The 19,398-nt window shown below is 40.7% G+C and overlaps 1 protein-coding gene across 2 annotated transcripts in view; it reads left to right on the top strand.

Annotated features, from left to right (window-relative positions):
- Positions 1-19,398, top strand: part of LOC124711315 (cation-independent mannose-6-phosphate receptor) — a 640,574-nt gene that overhangs the window by 112,807 nt on the left and 508,369 nt on the right. For both annotated transcript variants that reach the window (XM_047241343.1, XM_047241335.1), the window contains exon 10: positions 9,473-9,630. In XM_047241343.1, the coding sequence (XP_047097299.1) occupies positions 9,473-9,630 (158 nt within the window). The remainder of the gene's footprint in view (positions 1-9,472; positions 9,631-19,398) is intronic.

The following is a 19,398-nucleotide window of genomic DNA, read 5'->3' on the forward strand; positions in this document are numbered from 1 at the left end:
TTGAGGAAAAGGGGAGATAAATTGAAAAGCAAGTAGACATCAAAATTTAAAAGCAAGTAAACAACAACATAACCGATGAAAAGCTCTCACATTTCAAACCAAGTGGCTACAATGAAATTTTGCAATGTTTTGGCAAGTGTCATTCGTGTCACCATCTGGCACTATCGGCTGATGAGTATGTAACTTGAAACGTGACTGAAATTGATTTTCTTCAGCTGTGTGTGCTGGTATGAGCAACATTCTCACACCAAACTGATTGCTGTGAGTATAGCCAAAATGATTGCCAGGGACCAAGTACATGCTGAAGAGTAATTTCTTATCTCCAGCTGTTGATGTTGTGTGGAAGAACCCAAGTCACCCTTGTAGTGATGTAGGTACCAGGTTTTTTATTTTTTATTTATACACCAAGTTCCATAGGACCAAATTGCGGAGCAAATCTCCAAGGTCATGGAATGTGTCTGTACATGAAATTACAACATAAAAGTAATAACAGATAAAAAGAAAATGTTTATGAACCTGAAAAAAGTCAATCTATAAGTTTAAGTAAACGCAATCAACAATACAACAAGAATCAGCTTAATTTTTTAAGGAATTCCTCAACAGAATAGAGCAAGTGATCCATGAGGAAACTCTTCAATTTAGATTTGAAAGCACGTGGATTAGGGCTAAGATTTTTGATCTGAGTGGTAGCTTATTGAAAATGGATGCAGCAGTATACTGCACACCTTTCTGCACAAGAGTTAAGCAAGTCCGATCCAAACACAGGTTTGATTTCGAGCGAGTATTAAGTGAGTGAATGCTGCTTATTCTTCAGAATAAGCTAGTATTGTTAACAAGAAATGACAGTAAGGAATATATATATTGAGAGGCCAATGTCAAAATACCCAGAATCATGAGCAGGGGTTGACAAGAGGTTCATGAACTTACACCACTTACTGCCCGAACCACCCATTTCTGAGCCGAAAATATCCTTTTAGAATGGGTAGAGTTGCCCCAAAATATAATAGCATATGACATAAGCAAATGAAAGTAAGCAAAGTAGAGTAATTTCCATGTTGAACGATCACTAACTTGAGATACCGTTCGAATAGTAAAAATGGCAGCATTAAGTCTTTGAACAAGATCCTGGACGTGGGATTTCCACAACAGTTCACTATCTATTTGAACACCTAGAAATTTGAACTGTTCAGTTTCACTAATCATATGCCCATTCTGTGAAATTAAAATGTCAGGTTTTGTTGAATTGTGTGTTAGAAACTGCTAAACTGAGTCTAACTGTGATTTAGCTTTAGTTTATTTTCTACAAGCCATGAAGTTAAGTCATGAACTGCACTATTTTAAACCAAGCCAGTGTTGCACACAACATCCTTTGCTATCAAGCTAGTGTCATCAGCAAACAGAAATATTTTAGAGTTACCTGTAAGACTAGAGGGCATGTCATTTGCATAAATAAGGAACAGGAGTGGCCTCAACACTGATCCCTGGGATACCCATCACTTGACAGTACCCCACTTAAACCCCATATCACAGCCATTCTCAACATTGTGGATAATGGCCTTTTGCTGTTTCTAAAGTAAGAGGTGAACCAATTGTGGGCTACTCCCCGTATTCCATAATAGTCCAACTTCTGAATCAGTATTTTTTGCTCACCACAATCAAATGCCTTATTTAAATCAAAGAATATGCCTAGTGTTTTAAACCTTTAGTTTAACCCATCCAGTACCTCACAGAGAAAAGAGAATATAGCATTTTCAGTCGTTAAACAACTTCTAAAGCTGAACTGTACATTTGATAGCAAATGGCGTGATATAAAATGATCAATTATCCTTACATACACAGCTTTTTCAATAACTTTACCAATAACTGATGGCATAGAAATAGGTCTAAAATTGTCAACATTATCTCTTTCTTCCCTTTTATAAAGTGGCTTTACTACTGAGTACAGGAAACTGACCATTCCTAAAGGAAAAATTACAAATGTGGCTAAATACAGGACTAACATGTGCAGCACAGTACTTTATTATTCTGCTAGGCACTCAATCATATACATGAGAGTCCTTGGTTTAGAGTGATTTAAGTATTGACTCAATCTCCCCCTTGTCTGTATCACAGAGAAGTATTACAGACATCAGTCTCGGAAAGACATTTGCCAAGAGAGTAATATGATTCCCTGTAGAAACTAAATTTTTACTTAATTCACCAGCAATGCTCAGAAAAAGATTTTTAAATATCTACATCTACATCTACATCCATACTCTGCAAGCCACTTGACGGTGTGTGGCGGAGGGTACCTTGAGTACCTCTATCGGTTCTCCCTTCTGTTCCAGTCTCGTATTTTTCGTGGAAAGGAGGATTGTCAGTATGCCTCTGTGTGGGCTCTAATCTCTCTGATTTTATCCTCATGGTCTCTCCGCGAGATATACGTAGGAGGCAGCAATATACTGCTTGACTCCTCAGTGAAGGTATGTTCTCGAAACTTCAACAAAAGCCCGTAATGAGCTACTGAGCGTCTCTCCTGAAGAGTCTTCCACTGGAGTTCATCTATCATCTCCGTAACGCTTTCGCGATTACTAAATGATCCTGTAACGAAGCGCGCTGCTCTCCTTTGGATCTTCTCTCTCTCTTCTATCAACCTTATCTGGTACGGATCCCACACTGCTGAGCAGTATTCAAGCAGTGGGCGAACAAGCGTTTTCGGATTGCATTTCCTTAGGATTCTTCCAATGAATCTCAGTCTGGCATCTGCTTTAGCGACAATCAACTTTATATGATCATTCCATTTTAAATCACTCCTAATGCGTACTCCCAGATAATTTATGGAATTAACTGCTTCCAGTTGCTGACCTGCTATATTGTAGCTAAATGATAAGGGATCTTTCTTTCTATGTATTCGCAGCACATTACACTTGTCTACATTGAGATTCAGTTGCCATTCCCTGCACAATGCGTCAATTCGCTGCAGATCCTCCTGCATTTCAGTACAATTTTCCATTGTTACAACCTCTCGATATACCACAGCATCATCCGCAAAAAGCCTCAGTGAACTTCTGATGTCATCCACAAGGTCATTTATGTATATTGTGAATAGCAACAGTCCTACGACACTCCCCTGCGGCACACCTGAAATCACTCTTACTTCGGAAGACCTCGCCCCATTGAGAATGACTTGCTGCGTTCTGTTATCTAGGAACTCTTCAATCCAATCACACAATTGGTCTGATAGTCCATATGCTCTTACTTTGTTCATTAAACGGCTGTGGGGAACTGTATCGAACGCCCTGCAGAAGTCAAGGAACACGGCATCTACCTGGGAACCCGTGTCTATGGCCCCCTGAGTCTTGTGGACGAATAGCGCGAGCTGGGTTTCACACGATCCTCTTTTTCGAAACCCATGCTGATTCCTACAGAGTAGATTTCTAGTCTCCAGAAAAGTCATTATACTCAAACATAATACGTGTTCCAAAATTCTACAACTGATAAACGTTAGAGATACAGGTCTATAGTTCTGCACATCTGCTTGACATCCCTTCTTCAAAACGGGGATGACCTGTGCCCTTTTCCAATCCTTTGGAATGCTACGCTCTTCTAAGAGACCTACGGTACACCACTGCAAGAAGGGGGGCAAGTTCCTTCGCGTACACTGTGTAAAATCGAAGTGGTATCCCATCAGGTCCAGCGGCCTTTCCTCTTTTGAGCGATTTTAATTGTTTCTCTATCCCTCCGTCGTCTATTTCGATATCTACCATTTTGTCGTCGGTGCGACAATCTATAGAAGGAACTACAGTGCAGTCTTCCTCTGTGAAACAGCTTTGGAAAAAGACATTTATTATTTCGGCCTTTAGTCTGTCATCCACTGTTTCAGTACCATTTTGGTCACAGAGTGTCCGGACATTTTGTTTTGATCCACCTACCGCTTTGACATAAGCCCAAAATTTCTTAGGATTTTCTGCCAAGTCAGTACATAGAACTTTACTTTCGAATTCATTGAACGCCTCTCGCATAGCCCTCCTCACACTACATTTCGCTTCGCGTAATTTTTGTTTGTCTGCAAGGCTTTGGCTATGTTTATGCTTGCTGTGAAGTTCCCTTTGCTTCCGCAGCAGTTTTCTAACTCGGTTGTTGTACCACGGTGGCTCTTTTCCATCTCTTACGATCTAGCTTGGCACATACTCATCTAACACATATTGTACGATGGTTTTGAACTTTGTCCGCTGATCCTCAACACTATCTGTACTTGAGACAAAACTTTTGTGTTGAGCCATCAGGTACTCTGAAATCTGCTTTTTGTCACTTTGTCTAAACAAAAATCTTCCTACCTTTTTTAATATTTCTATTTACGGCTGAAATCATCGATGCAGTAACCGCTTTATGATCGCTGATTCCCTGTTCTGCGTTAAATGTTTCAAATAGTTCGGGTCAGTTTGTCACCAGAAAGTCTAATATGTTATCGCCACGAGTTGGTTCTCTGTTTAACTGCTCAAGGTAGTTTTCAGATAAAGCACTTAAAAAAATTTCAGTGGATTCTTTGTCCCTGCCACCAATTATGAACGTTTGAGTCTCCCAGTCTATGTCCGGCAAATTAAAATCTCCACCCAGAACTATAACATGGTGGAGAAATCTACTCGAAATATTTTCCAAATTATCCTTCAGGTGCTCAGCCACAACAGCAGCTGAGCCAGGGGGCCTATAAAGACATCCAATTACCATGTCTGAGCCCGCTTTAACTGTGACCTTCACCCAAATTATTTCACATTTAGGATCTCTGTCAATTTCCTTCGATACTATTGCACTTCATATCGCAATAAACATGCCTCCCCCTTCACTGTCCAGCCTGTCTCTGCAGTATACATTCCAATCTGAGTTTAGAATTTCGTTACTGTTCACTTCTGGTTTCAGCCAACTTTCTCTCCCTAGTACTGTGTGGGTATTGTGACCGTTTATTAATGAGAGCAGTTCTGGGACCTTTCTATAGACGCTCCTGCAGTTTACTATTAGCAGATTAATATTGTTATTCCCCGTTGAATTTTACCGGCGTCTTGTCGGGCCTAGGGAGGGAATTCTCTAACCTAAAAAACCCACATGTGCACTCCTCACACGTACTCTGCTACCCTTGTAGCCGCTTCCTGCGTGTAGTGCCCGCCTGACCTATTCAGGGGGACCCTACATTTCTCCACCCGATAGCGGAGGTTGAGAAATTTGCACCCCAGATCTCCGCAGAATCGTCTGAGCCTCTGGTTTAGGCCTTCCACTCAGCTCCAAACCAGAGGACCGCGATTGGTTCTGGGAACGATACTACAAATAGTTAGCTCAGATTCCACCCCGGGAGCGAGGCTTTCCGCCTTCACCAAGTCCGCCAACCGCCTGTATGAACTGAGGATGACCTCTGAACCCAGACGGAAGGAGTCATTGGTGCCGACATGAGCAACAATTTGCAGTCGGGCGGCACCCAGCTCTCTCTATCGCCACCGGCAGGGCCTCCTCCACATCTCGGATGAGACCCCCTGGCAAGCAGACAGAGTGAACACTGGCCTTCTTCCCCGACCTTTCCGCTATTTCCCTAAGGGGCTCCATCACCCGCCTACTGTTGGAGCTCCCATCACTAATAAAACCCTCCCCCCGTGTGTCTGCTCGGACCTTGCTGAAGGAGCGGCCACATGTCCACTCACAGGCAGAGCGGACGATGCTACACGGCCAAACTTTGTGCGCCGCGAACGCCGCTGAACCCACCACTCCCCTTGGGGAGAGGGTGGCCCAACCGCGCCCAGTACACGCGAAGATGTCTCGACAGCAGGGACAGTGGGTGAAGCATGTAACACCTGGGGTGTACCATGCGCCGCACCAGACTCCCCACTGCCGCTACACTCCGAGGCAGCAGCCTGAAGACGGCTGATCGCGGCCGTCAACACGTTCAGCTGTTCACGAAAAGTGGCCAGCTCCTCCTGCGTCCGTACACAGCAGTCGCACATTGTATCCATTCTAAGAAATCAATTTACTGTAGAGAGTTAATCAACTTTTAAGTAGACTGCTAATTCACTAAAGGCGGCTGATAGTTGGCTAAACTGTGGTTACTGGACACTTCTTGTGGGAAACAATGAAAATAGCACTACCTGTCTCTGGACCATATTCAAAACAAACACTAGCTCTACTGGCACTATGGCTGACTGAAGGGACTCTCTCTGACTGTATGCAAAACAAACCCGAAATCTATGGAACACAATTAGTAGCACTCGACAATTAAAGCTTCCTAAAAGCAAAAACACATGGAAGAAGAAGTGGCAAGTAAGAAAAATACAGTTAATACTTAAATTAACGTAGCTCCCTGCACAGCAGACGTGACACAGATGGCAGTTACGATGACACTGACACTACTTTTCGCTGTACATATATCTGATTTATCAGTAACAGAAATATTTTTACTAAAAACTGACTTTATATCGTCGACCTTGTGGTGCTGACCAGACACTTCCTTCACAACTGACCATATGGATTTAATTTTATTGTGTGAATTAGCTATTCTCTCTGTATACCACATACTCTTTGTCTTCCTAATAATATTTTTAAGCACCTTATAGTATTATTTGTTATGGGCTACTGCAGCTTGGTTGTGACTACTTCTAACATTTTGATATAATTCGTGCTTCGTTCTACATGATATCCTTATCCCACTAGTCAGCCATCCAGGCTGCCTATTACTGCTGGTACCCCGTTTAGAAGGTTCTAATGTAAAGCAGTTCCCAAAGAGCATGAGAAATGTGTTAAGGAAAGCATTATATTTATCATCTATGTTATCGGCTCTATAAAAATGCTGCAACTCTTGTTCCTTGACAAAGTTTAAAAAACTCTCTATTGCTATTGGATTAACTTTCCTACATAGTTTGTAATTATATATGACATTTGTTTGAGTACAAAAGCCTTTTAGTGTTAAAATTTGTGCATCATGGTCAGAAAGGCCATTCACCCTTTTACTAACAGGAATGCTCATTTAGTAATGAAGAATGAATAAAGATATTGTCTATGGCTGTGCTACTGTTCCCCTGCACCCTGGTTGGAAAAAACACAGTCTGCATGAGATGAATTTAGGAGCTGTACCAACATTCTTTTTCTGGCACCATCATATACAAAATTAATGCTGAAGTCATCACATATAACTAATTCCTGGTACTTCGTATAAAGTGAATCAAGAACTCTCTCTAGCTTGAGCAGAAATGCTCTGAAGTTGGAGTTAGGGGACCTGTAAACAACAACAATTAGAAGTTTACTTTCACTAAATTCATCTGCTCCTGCACAACATTCAAATATCTGTTCAGTGCAGTGCCATGAAACATCTATGGACTCAAATGGAATACTGTTTTCTACGAACATGGCCACTCCCTCATCCTGTGAGGAAGTTCTTGAAAAACAGCCAGTTAATCTGTATCCTGCTAAAGGAAGCCTCTGAATTGTCAAATTATTTAAGTGGTCCTCCGATATAGCAATAAATTTCAGAGTCAGTGTCGATAAGCAGTTCACTAACTTTATCTTCAATGCCTTTTATATTTTGATGAAATATGGTAATTCCTTCTCTACTTGGAAACATGACGTCCTCTGAAGGTGAGCCCTTAGTTAGAGGGACTTCCTTTAAGCAGGCATACATATCAGCTGACTTCAATCTAAAAAAGTTGCAGCTCTTACACCAACTACTACAGGAATTTTTCCATGGGTGATTCCATCACCACCCACTACACTGTCACCTATAGACTTCGCCACCCTCCCCTTCCCATACCATATTGAGGTGCAGGCCATGCCTAGTGAAACCCGACCTACTGATAGGCCCAACTGGTACCACTGAAATGTGACCCTTATGCCTTCTGCCATCAGCTCCTTCTCCAGCCCCATGTTAACGCGCCTAACAGCTGCATTAAGATGAGGCTGATCATGACGCGGAAACAGTTGCATGAAATGCACATCAATGCCACCAGTTTGAGTAGCTATCTTTACCAGGTCACCACCTACATCATATTCCCCGTCCCAATCAAGACTGTTCTCTGCTCCACCTACTATCACTACCTGGTCCTCCATAAAATTTCTACATAACTCCCGTATGCTGTCAGTCACCTGAGCCAACTGTGCAGTAGGGTTCATAATGAATGCTGGTGACCTGGTACTCACCCCCACCCCCCCCCCCAACACTTTCTGCAGCTGCTGGCCCACAACTCTACTGTGCGAACTACCTAGCAGCTGAACCTTCTTCTTTCTGTTATTCTGTTAGTCTTTGCAACTGACCTAGGCCTCCTAACTGCTGAGGACTGCTGCATGTTACATACACCTACAGCTACTAGAGGCTCCTCTCCACTCAACTCTTGACAGTTGGTCAAATCTATTGCATACATACAAAGTATAACTATCTGAATACCTCCTCCTCCTAGCTGCCGTCTTGCCAACTGCCAGTTCCCATTCCCTAGCATGCTTCACCCTCCTCACTTATCTAGTTCTTCGTTAGCGTGTTGTAACTGCACCTGAAGGGCACAAATTTTATGCTCCTGCTCCTTTATCAACTTATTTCTATTACGGATTCTGCATTCCCAGCAGAGGATCTCACTAGAATGCCCACTGGCTTCCCCATTTCATTCGCCCCAGTGACAATACTTTGAAAAAAATCCCACGCCGTAACCCACTACTCACAAACCTACCACAGAGCCCACACTTCTCACTCATGGTGAAATTTTACAGTTACTGTAAAAAACTATACAACTACATTACCTAAGTTCAGTTACACCAGTATAACTATTTATAGAACTAACAATAGTGGTCTCGAAATTCAATCTCTACTAAGAAAGCAACTATTTGCATAAATACTACTAAACCACAACTAATACCAATACCAACAAAACTTCACAAAATTATTAGCTAAAACCGAAAATTATTACTATCCAGTGCACAATGTGTGACAAGGTGTTCCAGTTAGCCATTACAGTCTCCTAGAATTGTATTTGTGGAGTTTATTGTTCTTCTTAAATCCCAGAATGCTGTGCTATGAATTACAAGGGCCCAAAACCTGATAAATTCTTCCCAACTTGATCAGAAATAATGGGGATTAAATTTGCACAGCAATTGTGGTTAAATGTAATTTTGGCAACAGGCTAAGTTTATATTTTATCTGAATGAGTCTGCACTGTGATTTTCTATTTAAAGTACTTTGTAACTATAGACGAGAGCATTATTTAGTCTAACACACACTACTCTGGAAGGCAGAAGTTCTTCAGATACCTTCTAGTAGAGTTGAATGGATTTTAAAGTTAAAACTATTCATTTTGGATATTACTAAACTTTGTTGTATTTATTTAGAAAACAATTGTGTTTGATTTTTCGACATACGTTATTTAATTGTGTTATTAATAAGAATTTTTAGGTGTTGCATGCAGAATATACATTTACAGCCGGTTTTATGCATGGAAATGTAGAAAAGTGGTACTTATTTTGCTCGCTTGTGCAGGTTACACGACAAAGGAAATAAGCTACGTCAATGGAGGAATCCGCATAGAACTTCATGGAGATGATTGTATTCCAGGAGAGAGCAGTACAGTACTTGTGCTTCTAATGTGCAACCATCATGGCTACTTGAGTAGCACCAAACCAAAATTTGTGTCTACAGTAAGTCATTTAGTTTTTAATTTCTAAAATCTTCTCAGTAATGCATGAGCACTGATATTTGACTGTAGTTGTGAATTAATTTGTGTGGTTGCAACATACACAAGTGTAATAAAACTGCAGAAAATTTCAGTGGAAATCAAAGTATTAAGAGATACAATGGAGAATCTAGGGTGGAATGTAACAATTTATGAGAAGGAGAGTTCTGCTCACCATATAGCAGAGATGCTGAATCGCAGATAGGCACAACAAAAAGATTTCCTCACTTGAACCTTTCGGCCAATGGCCTTTGTCAACAATACACACACATACACACACAAACACTCACGCAAATGCAACTCACACACATGACTGCAGTCTCAGACAACTGGAACTGAACTGAATTGTGGTTTCAGTTGCCTGAGACTGCAGTCATGTGTGTGAGTTGCATTTGCATGAGTTTGTGTGTGCGTATGTGTGTCTGCTGTTGACAAAGGCCATTGCCGAAAACTGTAAGTGTGAAAATCTTTTTGTTGTGCCTATCTGTGACTCAGCATCTCCGCTATATGGTGAGTAGCATCTTTCCTTCTCATAATGAAGTATCAAGAGATTTGGAAATATATGTCATAGAATATGAATGTTCATTAACTGTTGTTCTTGAAGAATCCCATTTTGTTTAAAATTAATGTGTGAGCCTGGAACAGACCTTTCTTAACAATTAGTACAAAGTTATTGCCTCATATCTGACGGCTGTTTTTAATCTTAGGTACTTTTATTGTGTTGTGTTCATTTTACATGGAAGTTGTACTGGTCATGGTAAAGTCTGGCACAGTTTGTTTATCTATTCCTCACTATCTTTCTAGGATAATGTTTACTTAGAATCTGCTCATATATTAAAACCTATGTAACAAAAGAAATCTGATTCTGAATCTTTTCATGCCATTTTTTTAGGATTCCAGTAAATTTTCATTGTTTTACTTTTCAGTTAAATTCTTTTAACTTTGACTGGTAAGAACTGATACTCCAACAATAAGTTTTACTTTAGCCCACTACTGCAGAATAATACTGCAGCAGTAAAACGTAAAGAAATAAAGAATAGAATAACACCAAAATAAAACTTCAGCTTCAAAGAAAATGCACCCTACACAACAATAAAACACTCTGCACACTCACACATCTGCCAACAACAAAATGTGTAGAGAGTATGCAGTACTTTATAACAATTTTATACCAGGTGGTACACAATCCATCCACCAACAGGCGGCAACTGGGTCTTCAGCGTCTGGGAGACCTGGGCAATCATGAACACAGAGAAAATCTGAGTTCTCCAGCAAACGTGCATCCAAAACTATCACTTACATAGGCAAATTTAATATCAACGCTCCAATTCAACTGGGAAAATTACACAACCAAGTACAGGAGTTAGAGTGACAAAAAATTCAGATTTTAGACCTTCAAGATACACAAGCCACAGATGAAGCCACAGTAGATTATGGAAATTACCACATCTTTAAATGTAAAACAGAAAAAAGCATCGCTAAAGGTGCTCCACTTCTGATAATGGCTTTTGTCATACATAACAATATAAAACTCCATAAGATACGTGTGCGCCATAAGCAACCACCTTACGACAATACGCACGCAGTGCACTATCAATAAATATGCCTTCATTAATGTTCATGCCCACACTAACATTGCTAACAGAAAGGATCCACATACTGTGGAGAAATTCTGGACCAAGCTTGAGAAAATAATTGCTAAAATTCCAAAGCAGGGCACCAAAATCTTATTAAGTAATTTCAGTGCTTAGATAGGCAAAGAAAAACAATACTGGAAAACTGTAGGAATATATCCCACCCATAAATTTACCAATAAAAACGGAAAAAGGCTTATCGAACTATGCCAACTAAACAACCTTAAAATCATGTCAACATTCTTGAGGAAGAATTCCCGAAAACAAAAGACCTGAAATCCCCAATAAAAGAGCTCAGTGAATATCAGATTGATCTTGTTGCCATCTTGTATCATCTACAGAAGGAAGTTCGTGACATACAAGTCCGCAGAGATGCAAACATAGATTCAGACCACTACCTAACACGGATTAAAATGAAATTTACCCCAAAGAGAGTCCACTGCAAGAAAGTGCACCAGCAGAAATTTGGCACTAGAAGAATCAAAGAAACTAAGCTTGGAGAAGAACTGGAAAAAGTCCAGGCAGATAATTGGAAAAAATTTCACAGTAAAATAATACAGAAGGCTAAAGATTTAATCCCCTTGAAGAAAAAAATACAAAACATCCATGATGATGGGATACAGAGTGTGATAAAGCTTTGGGAAAACTTAACAACAACAGAAAGAAAACATTGGAAAATCTTCACTACTTTTATGAAACTAGCAAACAAGTGGAAAAATCATTAGGCAGGTCAAAAGAAAATACCTGAAAACCCAACTGAAGTTAATCGAAGAAAACTTCCGCAACTACAATACATAAGATTTTTACAGAACTTCTTCAGAAAAAATTTGCGGGTACAGCACACAGAATTTATGTTTCGAGAAATCTGATGGAAAACTTGCACTCACTAACCAGGAAAACTGTAAGGAACTGGCACATTATTTCTCAACACACCCTAATTGTCCGGAACCACCTTTTAGGTTCCCTAAAGAAAGACCTACTTATACACACGCTTAATCATCTCCACCTTCACAAGAAGACATTCACAAACACATTAAATTGAAAAAAAAAACAATAGAACATCTGGTGAAGATGGAATTATTGCTGAGTTACTGAAAATTCTAGGACCAAATTCTCTCACAGTGTTAACCCAAATCATTGCAGATATTTTGGAGACAGAAAAATTAACACAGGAATGGTAATGTCGGTGGGATGTTGAACGGTTTGAGCGTGGGACAGCTGTGGGAGAGGTGGCTTCCATCATATACAGATCTCTGGGGGACACTCACCTGGCCCCACCCTGATTATTTCTCTCACCTAATTTTGGTGTTGTCTATCTGTCTGGCATCCATGAAGTTTTTAAGCATGAAGTTTCTTTCTTTTTAAATTATTTCTCAGCTCTGGCATCAGCTTTGATTGCAAGACCTTAATTTGCTACTCTTACATATTTTAATAATTTGATCAAATTTCTGGTTGACTTCATTAACTCCAGATCAACTATCTGTTGAGCAAGATTCTGGTGACCTTGCTGTTAAGTCCTTTAGCCTGAAACCAGCCAGACTACACAGTTGTTGTTGTTGTGGTCTTCAGTCCTGAGACTGGTTTGATGCAGCTCTCCATGCTACTCTATCCTGTGCAAGATTCTTCATCTCCCAGTACCTACTGCAACCTACATCCTTCTGAATCTGCGTAGTGTATTCATCTCTTGGTCTCCCTCTACGATTTTTACCCTCCACGGTGCCCTCCAATGCTAAATTTGTGATCCCTTGATGCCTCAAAACATGTCCTACCAACTGATCCCTTCTACTAGTCAAGTTGTGTCAAGACTACACAGTATAGGAGAAAAATTCCTTTTTTGCATTTCATCCATTTTAATTCAGCCAAGTCTCCCTTTCTTGGACATAATAAAATGCAAGGATTTCAAATGTCTTATACTCCTTTACATTGCTGAACTTTTTTTTTTCTGTCAACATATCCTTTGAAAATGCTTTGGTGGGCTATTTTATTATGCTTTTAGATTTGATTCTTTTAGTCCTCCTGCATTGTTATCTACAAATAACCGTACATGTCTTCACTACAAGTTACCATGCAGTGAGATGCAGGGTACACAGTGTACCAATGTTATCTTTCTCTTGTTACCCCATTCCCAATTTCTCTTCACTTTGTGGGTGGTGCATGTTAAGAACAGCTGTTAGTTTGCCTCTGTATGAGCTTAGTTTTCTGTGAATTTTTACTTACAATAATTGGGCTCTAAAGAAATGTGGATGTTAATACAGTAGAATCTTGCTAATTTGATCTCGGATGATCCAGCTCCCCGTTAGTTCAACCATCCCATTTGCGACGTTTGTCTGCACTTGTTGATGACTCATTGTCTGCATTTTGTATAAGTAGACTAGTTTGCTGTTGGTACACAGAGTAGTTCAATGAGTTTTAGTATGAAATAATTGGTTTCTAATTCAATCAGTAAATGTTGTGCACACAATTCAGATGTAAACTAGTGACAGTGTTCTTATTACATATTAAAGTGTGTAAAGCTTAATCATGGCATTAACTAAATGTAAACACATGACACTGTCTTTAGCAGAAAAACTGAAAGTATGTTTAGGGACAGACACAGTATGAGTCTCTTTGAAACATTGCAAGAGACATAGGGGTTGTCATACCAACTGTTAAAGACTGGAGAAAAAAATTTAGGAAAATTCTGAAAGTCATTCAGTGATGACTGATGTTGAGAAAGGACTGAAAATATGCAAGACTTTGAAGGGGCCTAAAAATGAAATATAGACAATGCTTTGTGGATGTGGTTTGAGCAGGAGAGAAGAAAAGGAACTCTGTTGTGTGGACCAATCATAAAAGGGAAGGCACAATGAAAATGAAAGGCTTACTGCAAATGAATGCTGGCTGCAGTAGTGAAAAAAATGGCATTGGATCCAAAATGTAATTATTTCCGATGGGATTCTCTCTGCTGATGAAACAGCTGCCAGTGATGAATTCTTCCGAAATTTGAAAACTCACCTAAAGAGCTTAATCAGATCCCTGCTAAAGTGTACAACATTCTTGAGTCCGGCTTAAACTACAAAATGTTCCCTACAAGAAATCTTGTTGCACGAAATGAGTCGTTTGTGTGTCATTCCAGTACTGTAATAAGATATGTACATCTGTTAAACTTTCACTCACATTAACAATATCTTACTGCTCAATACAGATGTATTGTACAGTGCAGGCAGTACTATACATTACACTATTGTGTAAGATTTTCCGCTGTGTCGATGTTTTCTTTTCGTTGTGTTTCTGTTTTAACACAGAACAATATATCAGACAATATTTCCATATTAAAATTAAAGTTGTACTGTACTGTATTGTGATGTTAATGAAAGTGTTCCTGTGATAATATGAGCTTTTTTGCATTCCAACCATGATCGTAGTCATGCAGGGGACAGATTAGTGAGGTTTTACTGTATGAATGCTCTGATTTTGAGCCAACCATAGTGGCAAAAATCACGTAATCCCAAAGCCAGGACAAATAAATTGGTTTCAAGGCGGTCGAGCTAGTCACTTCTGTAGAACAGTGTACTCATTATGCTGCTGGTGTTTTCCTTTCAAGGCAGCTTGGTGTAATAAATCTTTGCTCCTTTAAAATTGAAACTGGTCTAGCAGTGAAACATTGGAGTTGAACTATCTCATTTAGCCCATTAGCTACCACACGTTACCTGGCCGTTCTGAAACTACGAGGGCATGCTGATAAGTAAAGCATCAGAATTTTTAATATAAAAACTCTTAAAGCTTTTTAAACGAATCACACATTATTAACATTAACGTTTTCATTCTTCATGCCTACATATTTTTTTCTCAACATAACCACTCTGTGGTGAACTCATTTCTCCCAATGAGAGGCCAGTTTGTTGATACTGTCACTGTAGAACATTTTACTTTGTTGACAGAACCACAACCTCACTTCAGCTTACACCACTTCAGCACTGTCAAAATGAAATCCTCAAAGGTGTTCTTTAAGTTTTGGAGACAGAGGAAAATTGGATTTGCCAAAGTCGGGATTTTATGAAGGATAATTGATGACAGTGAACTCAAGATGTCGGATTGTTGCAGCTTTCGTGTATGATCTGGATTTATCATGCTGAAGGAGCGTGTGCTCCATATGTGGACAAACTCTTCAAATCTGAAGTTCAATTACAGCCTGCTGTTTCTCATGCAGCAACATAGTTACGTTACACACCACCATGTTACACACTACAATTCAGAGCCCTCTTGTGGCAGATGGCTGAAAATATGTAGGTGTGAAGAAAAAAGATGTAGAATGTCAGTAATGTTTGGTTTATTTAAAAAGCTATGAGAGATTTCACAAAAAAAATTTGCAGGCATTACTTTTCAGCACGCCATCTGCATTGTGTACAAACCAGTCATATTGACATATACTGAAGTGAAAATCCTTCAAGACCATTTTTTGGAGGAATGTTTTTGTGTTTCACAAAAAATTGGTGATAGAAAGCATGAACTTGTGGGCACTGTGATCCACAATTGAATAAAGGTGATGTAAGTCACTTTATTAATATAACAGTCGCTGAAAGTGAAGGAACAGAACCTCCAGAGAAAACTAGATAACTACAATCAAGTCATTAACCATAACCAAAGATGCTGCTAGTTAGTTCATTACATAGATACAAAGATAGTCCACACTTTTGATTGCATATTCGAGTGATTGGGTCGCAACAAACTGACAGATAGATGTCTTCGGTCTAGCAGAAGATGGGAGAAGTTTGCAGAAATTTCTGAGAGATCATAAATGGTACCATGTACTGCAATAATATATAATATTTTTGGTATATTTCTTTAGTCTAGAAGAAGATTAGACAATGTTGCAAGAAAAGAGACTAATAATAAATTCCTGAGAGAGAATAAATGGTACTATGTGCTGCATTAATATGTAGTAATTCTTGATGTCACCTCTGTCCATTGTCACAATTTTTGAATGATGACATTGTTTTCTGCAACATATGGCACTATTCTGCTGCAATCCCATTAGTGCTTCTCTTTGACAACTCTTTAACAGTGCATCCTCATTTTATAATTAATTCTCTCCCATAGGTATATAAATATGGTGTGTGATCAATAGGGTCTATAATATTGCAACAACTCTATAAAGTTTGCTTGTTTCATTGCAGACATGTTTTACGACTGTTGCAGCAACGTCTCTTGAAGTTGTTATCTTCATTTGAAGTAATAGAGATGCAGAACATGTGTGTCTGTCTAACCCATTGGTAATAGATTTACCACGGTTGTTTATATTGTATTACAGCTCACTGTACATTACATTTTGTAAGTGATTGTTATTGATTTCGTCAATAGTTCTTTATTTGGTGCAATATTCCATCTACGCATTGCACAAGGTTTATTAGACAATGTATTTACTGAATTTTGGGATTTAAATCTTAGCTTCTGAAAATGAATGTAAGATCTGTGCAGGGTTTGGTGACTGATGTGTAGTGATTAATTTACGTTTAAAGTGCTGGGTGAGTTCATTCATTTGTTCTGAAGAGGAAGCCGACATTGTTTGCCTGCTTTTGGCTGGTTGCCAATGCGCTATGATGACAGTATCTAGGTGCTCGCTCTGCAGCCATCCTCAAATGATTGTACAGAAACTATTTGGTAAGGATTCCATTTTTGCGTTACTTATATCTTTATATGTCAGCTTCATGATGACTTGCTCATCATTTTGTTAATTGTCATAGTTATTGTGATATTTGTATCTAAGTAAGACACTGCACTGAATTCGGAAAAAAATGCAATGGAAACTAGGGGCCGCCTTGATTTTTGTGATTGGCACATATTATGTAATATGGTACTGAGTGTGAAATTTAGCTAACATATTGAATTTTCTTTTGAGTTCGGTGGACATCTCTATTTGTCACTAATCTCGAGAAAAATGGTCTCGTGTAGTGCACTTATTTATGGTTGCATGTACTAGTGATAAAGCTGGAATGAAACACCTGCAACATTCCTCAAACTTGATAAACACTTTGAGACATCGAAACGAGATAGCATACAAGAGGAGATATTTTGCCATATGGTTATTATGTGAAACTTCCATTATCTGCTATGTTAGTCCATTTACTACAGACTTTTTCAGTGAGCGATTGTAATTTTTAAGGGCCATCGATAACTGGTGAAACAAGAAATGCTGTGGGTTTTGGAACGACAAAAGAGAAGACACTACACATTTATTTTTGTACAGAGGATGTGCTTTTTCAAAAGCTGTTGACCTTATTTTTTCCTCAGTTCTTCACTTAAACTTATTCTCTTGCCTGTACAAAATGTTAATGAGACGAAATTGTGTAAGCACCACTGTGTTTAGATAGAAGCAACAAATTTAACATGGCAACAAGAGAAATGTAGGTTTTACTCAGAATTTGCCACACATGATGCTTCTCTGAAAGTAACAAATGCTTAACAAGTCAGGTGAAAATAAATTGGCACTTCTGTTGCATTTTCATCAGACTTCTAATTATATTCTAATCGAAGTGGATTCAGTTTAGAATGGCACTTCCTCTCCATCACTTGTCATTTCCCCTACACCGCACTGCCTGCCTGCCCTCAACCCCCATCACTACCATTGTCCCACACTTGCCCTGTTGACTGTGCATCTATCGGCCATGTTATTCTGCATGCACTCTGCTGTGAGAATATACACTCCTAGAAATGGAAAAAAGAACACATTGACACCGGTGTGTCAGACCCACCATACTTGCTCCGGACACTGCGAGAGGGCTGTACAAGCAATGATCACACGCACGGCACAGCGGACACACCAGGAACCGCGGTGTTGGCCGTCGAATGGCGCTAGCTGCGCAGCATTTGTGCACCGCCGCCGTAAGTGTCAGCCAGTTTGCCGTGGCATACGGAGCTCCATCGCAGTCTTTAACACTGGTAGCATGCCGCGACAGCGTGGACGTGAACCGTATGTGCAGTTGACGGACTTTGAGTGAGGGCGTATAGTGGGCATGCGGGAGGCCGGGTGGACGTACCGCCGAATTGCTCAACACGTGGGGCGTGAGGTCTCCACAGTACATCGATGTTGTCGCCAGTGGTCGGCGGAAGGTGCACGTGCCCGTCGACCTGGGACCGGACCGCAGCGACGCACGGATGCACGCCAAGACCGTAGGATCCTACGCAGTGCCGTAGGGGACCGCACCGCCACTTCCCAGCAAATTAGGGACACTGTTGCTCCTGGGGTATCGGCGAGGACCATTCGCAACCGTCTCCATGAACCTGGGCTACGGTCCCGCACACCGTTAGGCCGTCTTCCGCTCACGCCCCAACATCGTGCAGCCCGCCTCCAGTGGTGTCGCGACAGGTGTGAATGGAGGGACGAATGGAGACGTGTCGTCTTCAGCGATGAGAGTCGCTTCTGACTTGGTGCCAATGATGGTCGTATGCATGTTTGGCGCCGTGCAGGTGAGCGCCACAATCAGGACTGCATACGACCGAGGCACACAGGGCCAACACCCGGCATCATGGTGTGGGGCGCGATCTCCTACACTGGCCGTACACCACTGGTGATCGTCGAGGGGACACTGAATAGTGCACGGTACATGCAAACCGTCATCGAACCCATCGTTCTACCATTCCTAGACCGGCAAGGGAACTTGCTGTTCCAACAGGACAATGCACGTCCGCATGTATCCCGTGCCACCCAACGTGCTCTAGAAGGTGTAAGTCAACTAGCCTGGCCAGCAAGATCTCCGGATCTGTCCCCCATTGAGCATGTTTGGGACTGGATGAAGCGTCGTCTCACGCGGTCTGCACGTCCAGCACGAACGCTGGTCCAACTGAGGCGCCAGGTGGAAATGGCATGGCAAGCCGTTCCACAGGACTACATCCAGCATCTCTACGATCGTCTCCATGGGAGAATAGCAGCCTGCATTGCTGCGAAAGGTGGATATACACTGTACTAGTGCCGACATTGTGCATGCTTTGTTGCCTGTGTCTATGTGCCTGTGGTTCTGTCAGTGTGATCATGTGATGTATCTGACTCCAGGAATGTGTCAATAAAGTTTCCCCTTCCTGGGACAATGAATTCACGGTGTTCTTATTTCAATTTCCAGGAG

Source organism: Schistocerca piceifrons, chromosome 1, assembly GCF_021461385.2.
Source record: "Schistocerca piceifrons isolate TAMUIC-IGC-003096 chromosome 1, iqSchPice1.1, whole genome shotgun sequence".
Taxonomy (NCBI): domain Eukaryota; kingdom Metazoa; phylum Arthropoda; class Insecta; order Orthoptera; family Acrididae; genus Schistocerca; species Schistocerca piceifrons.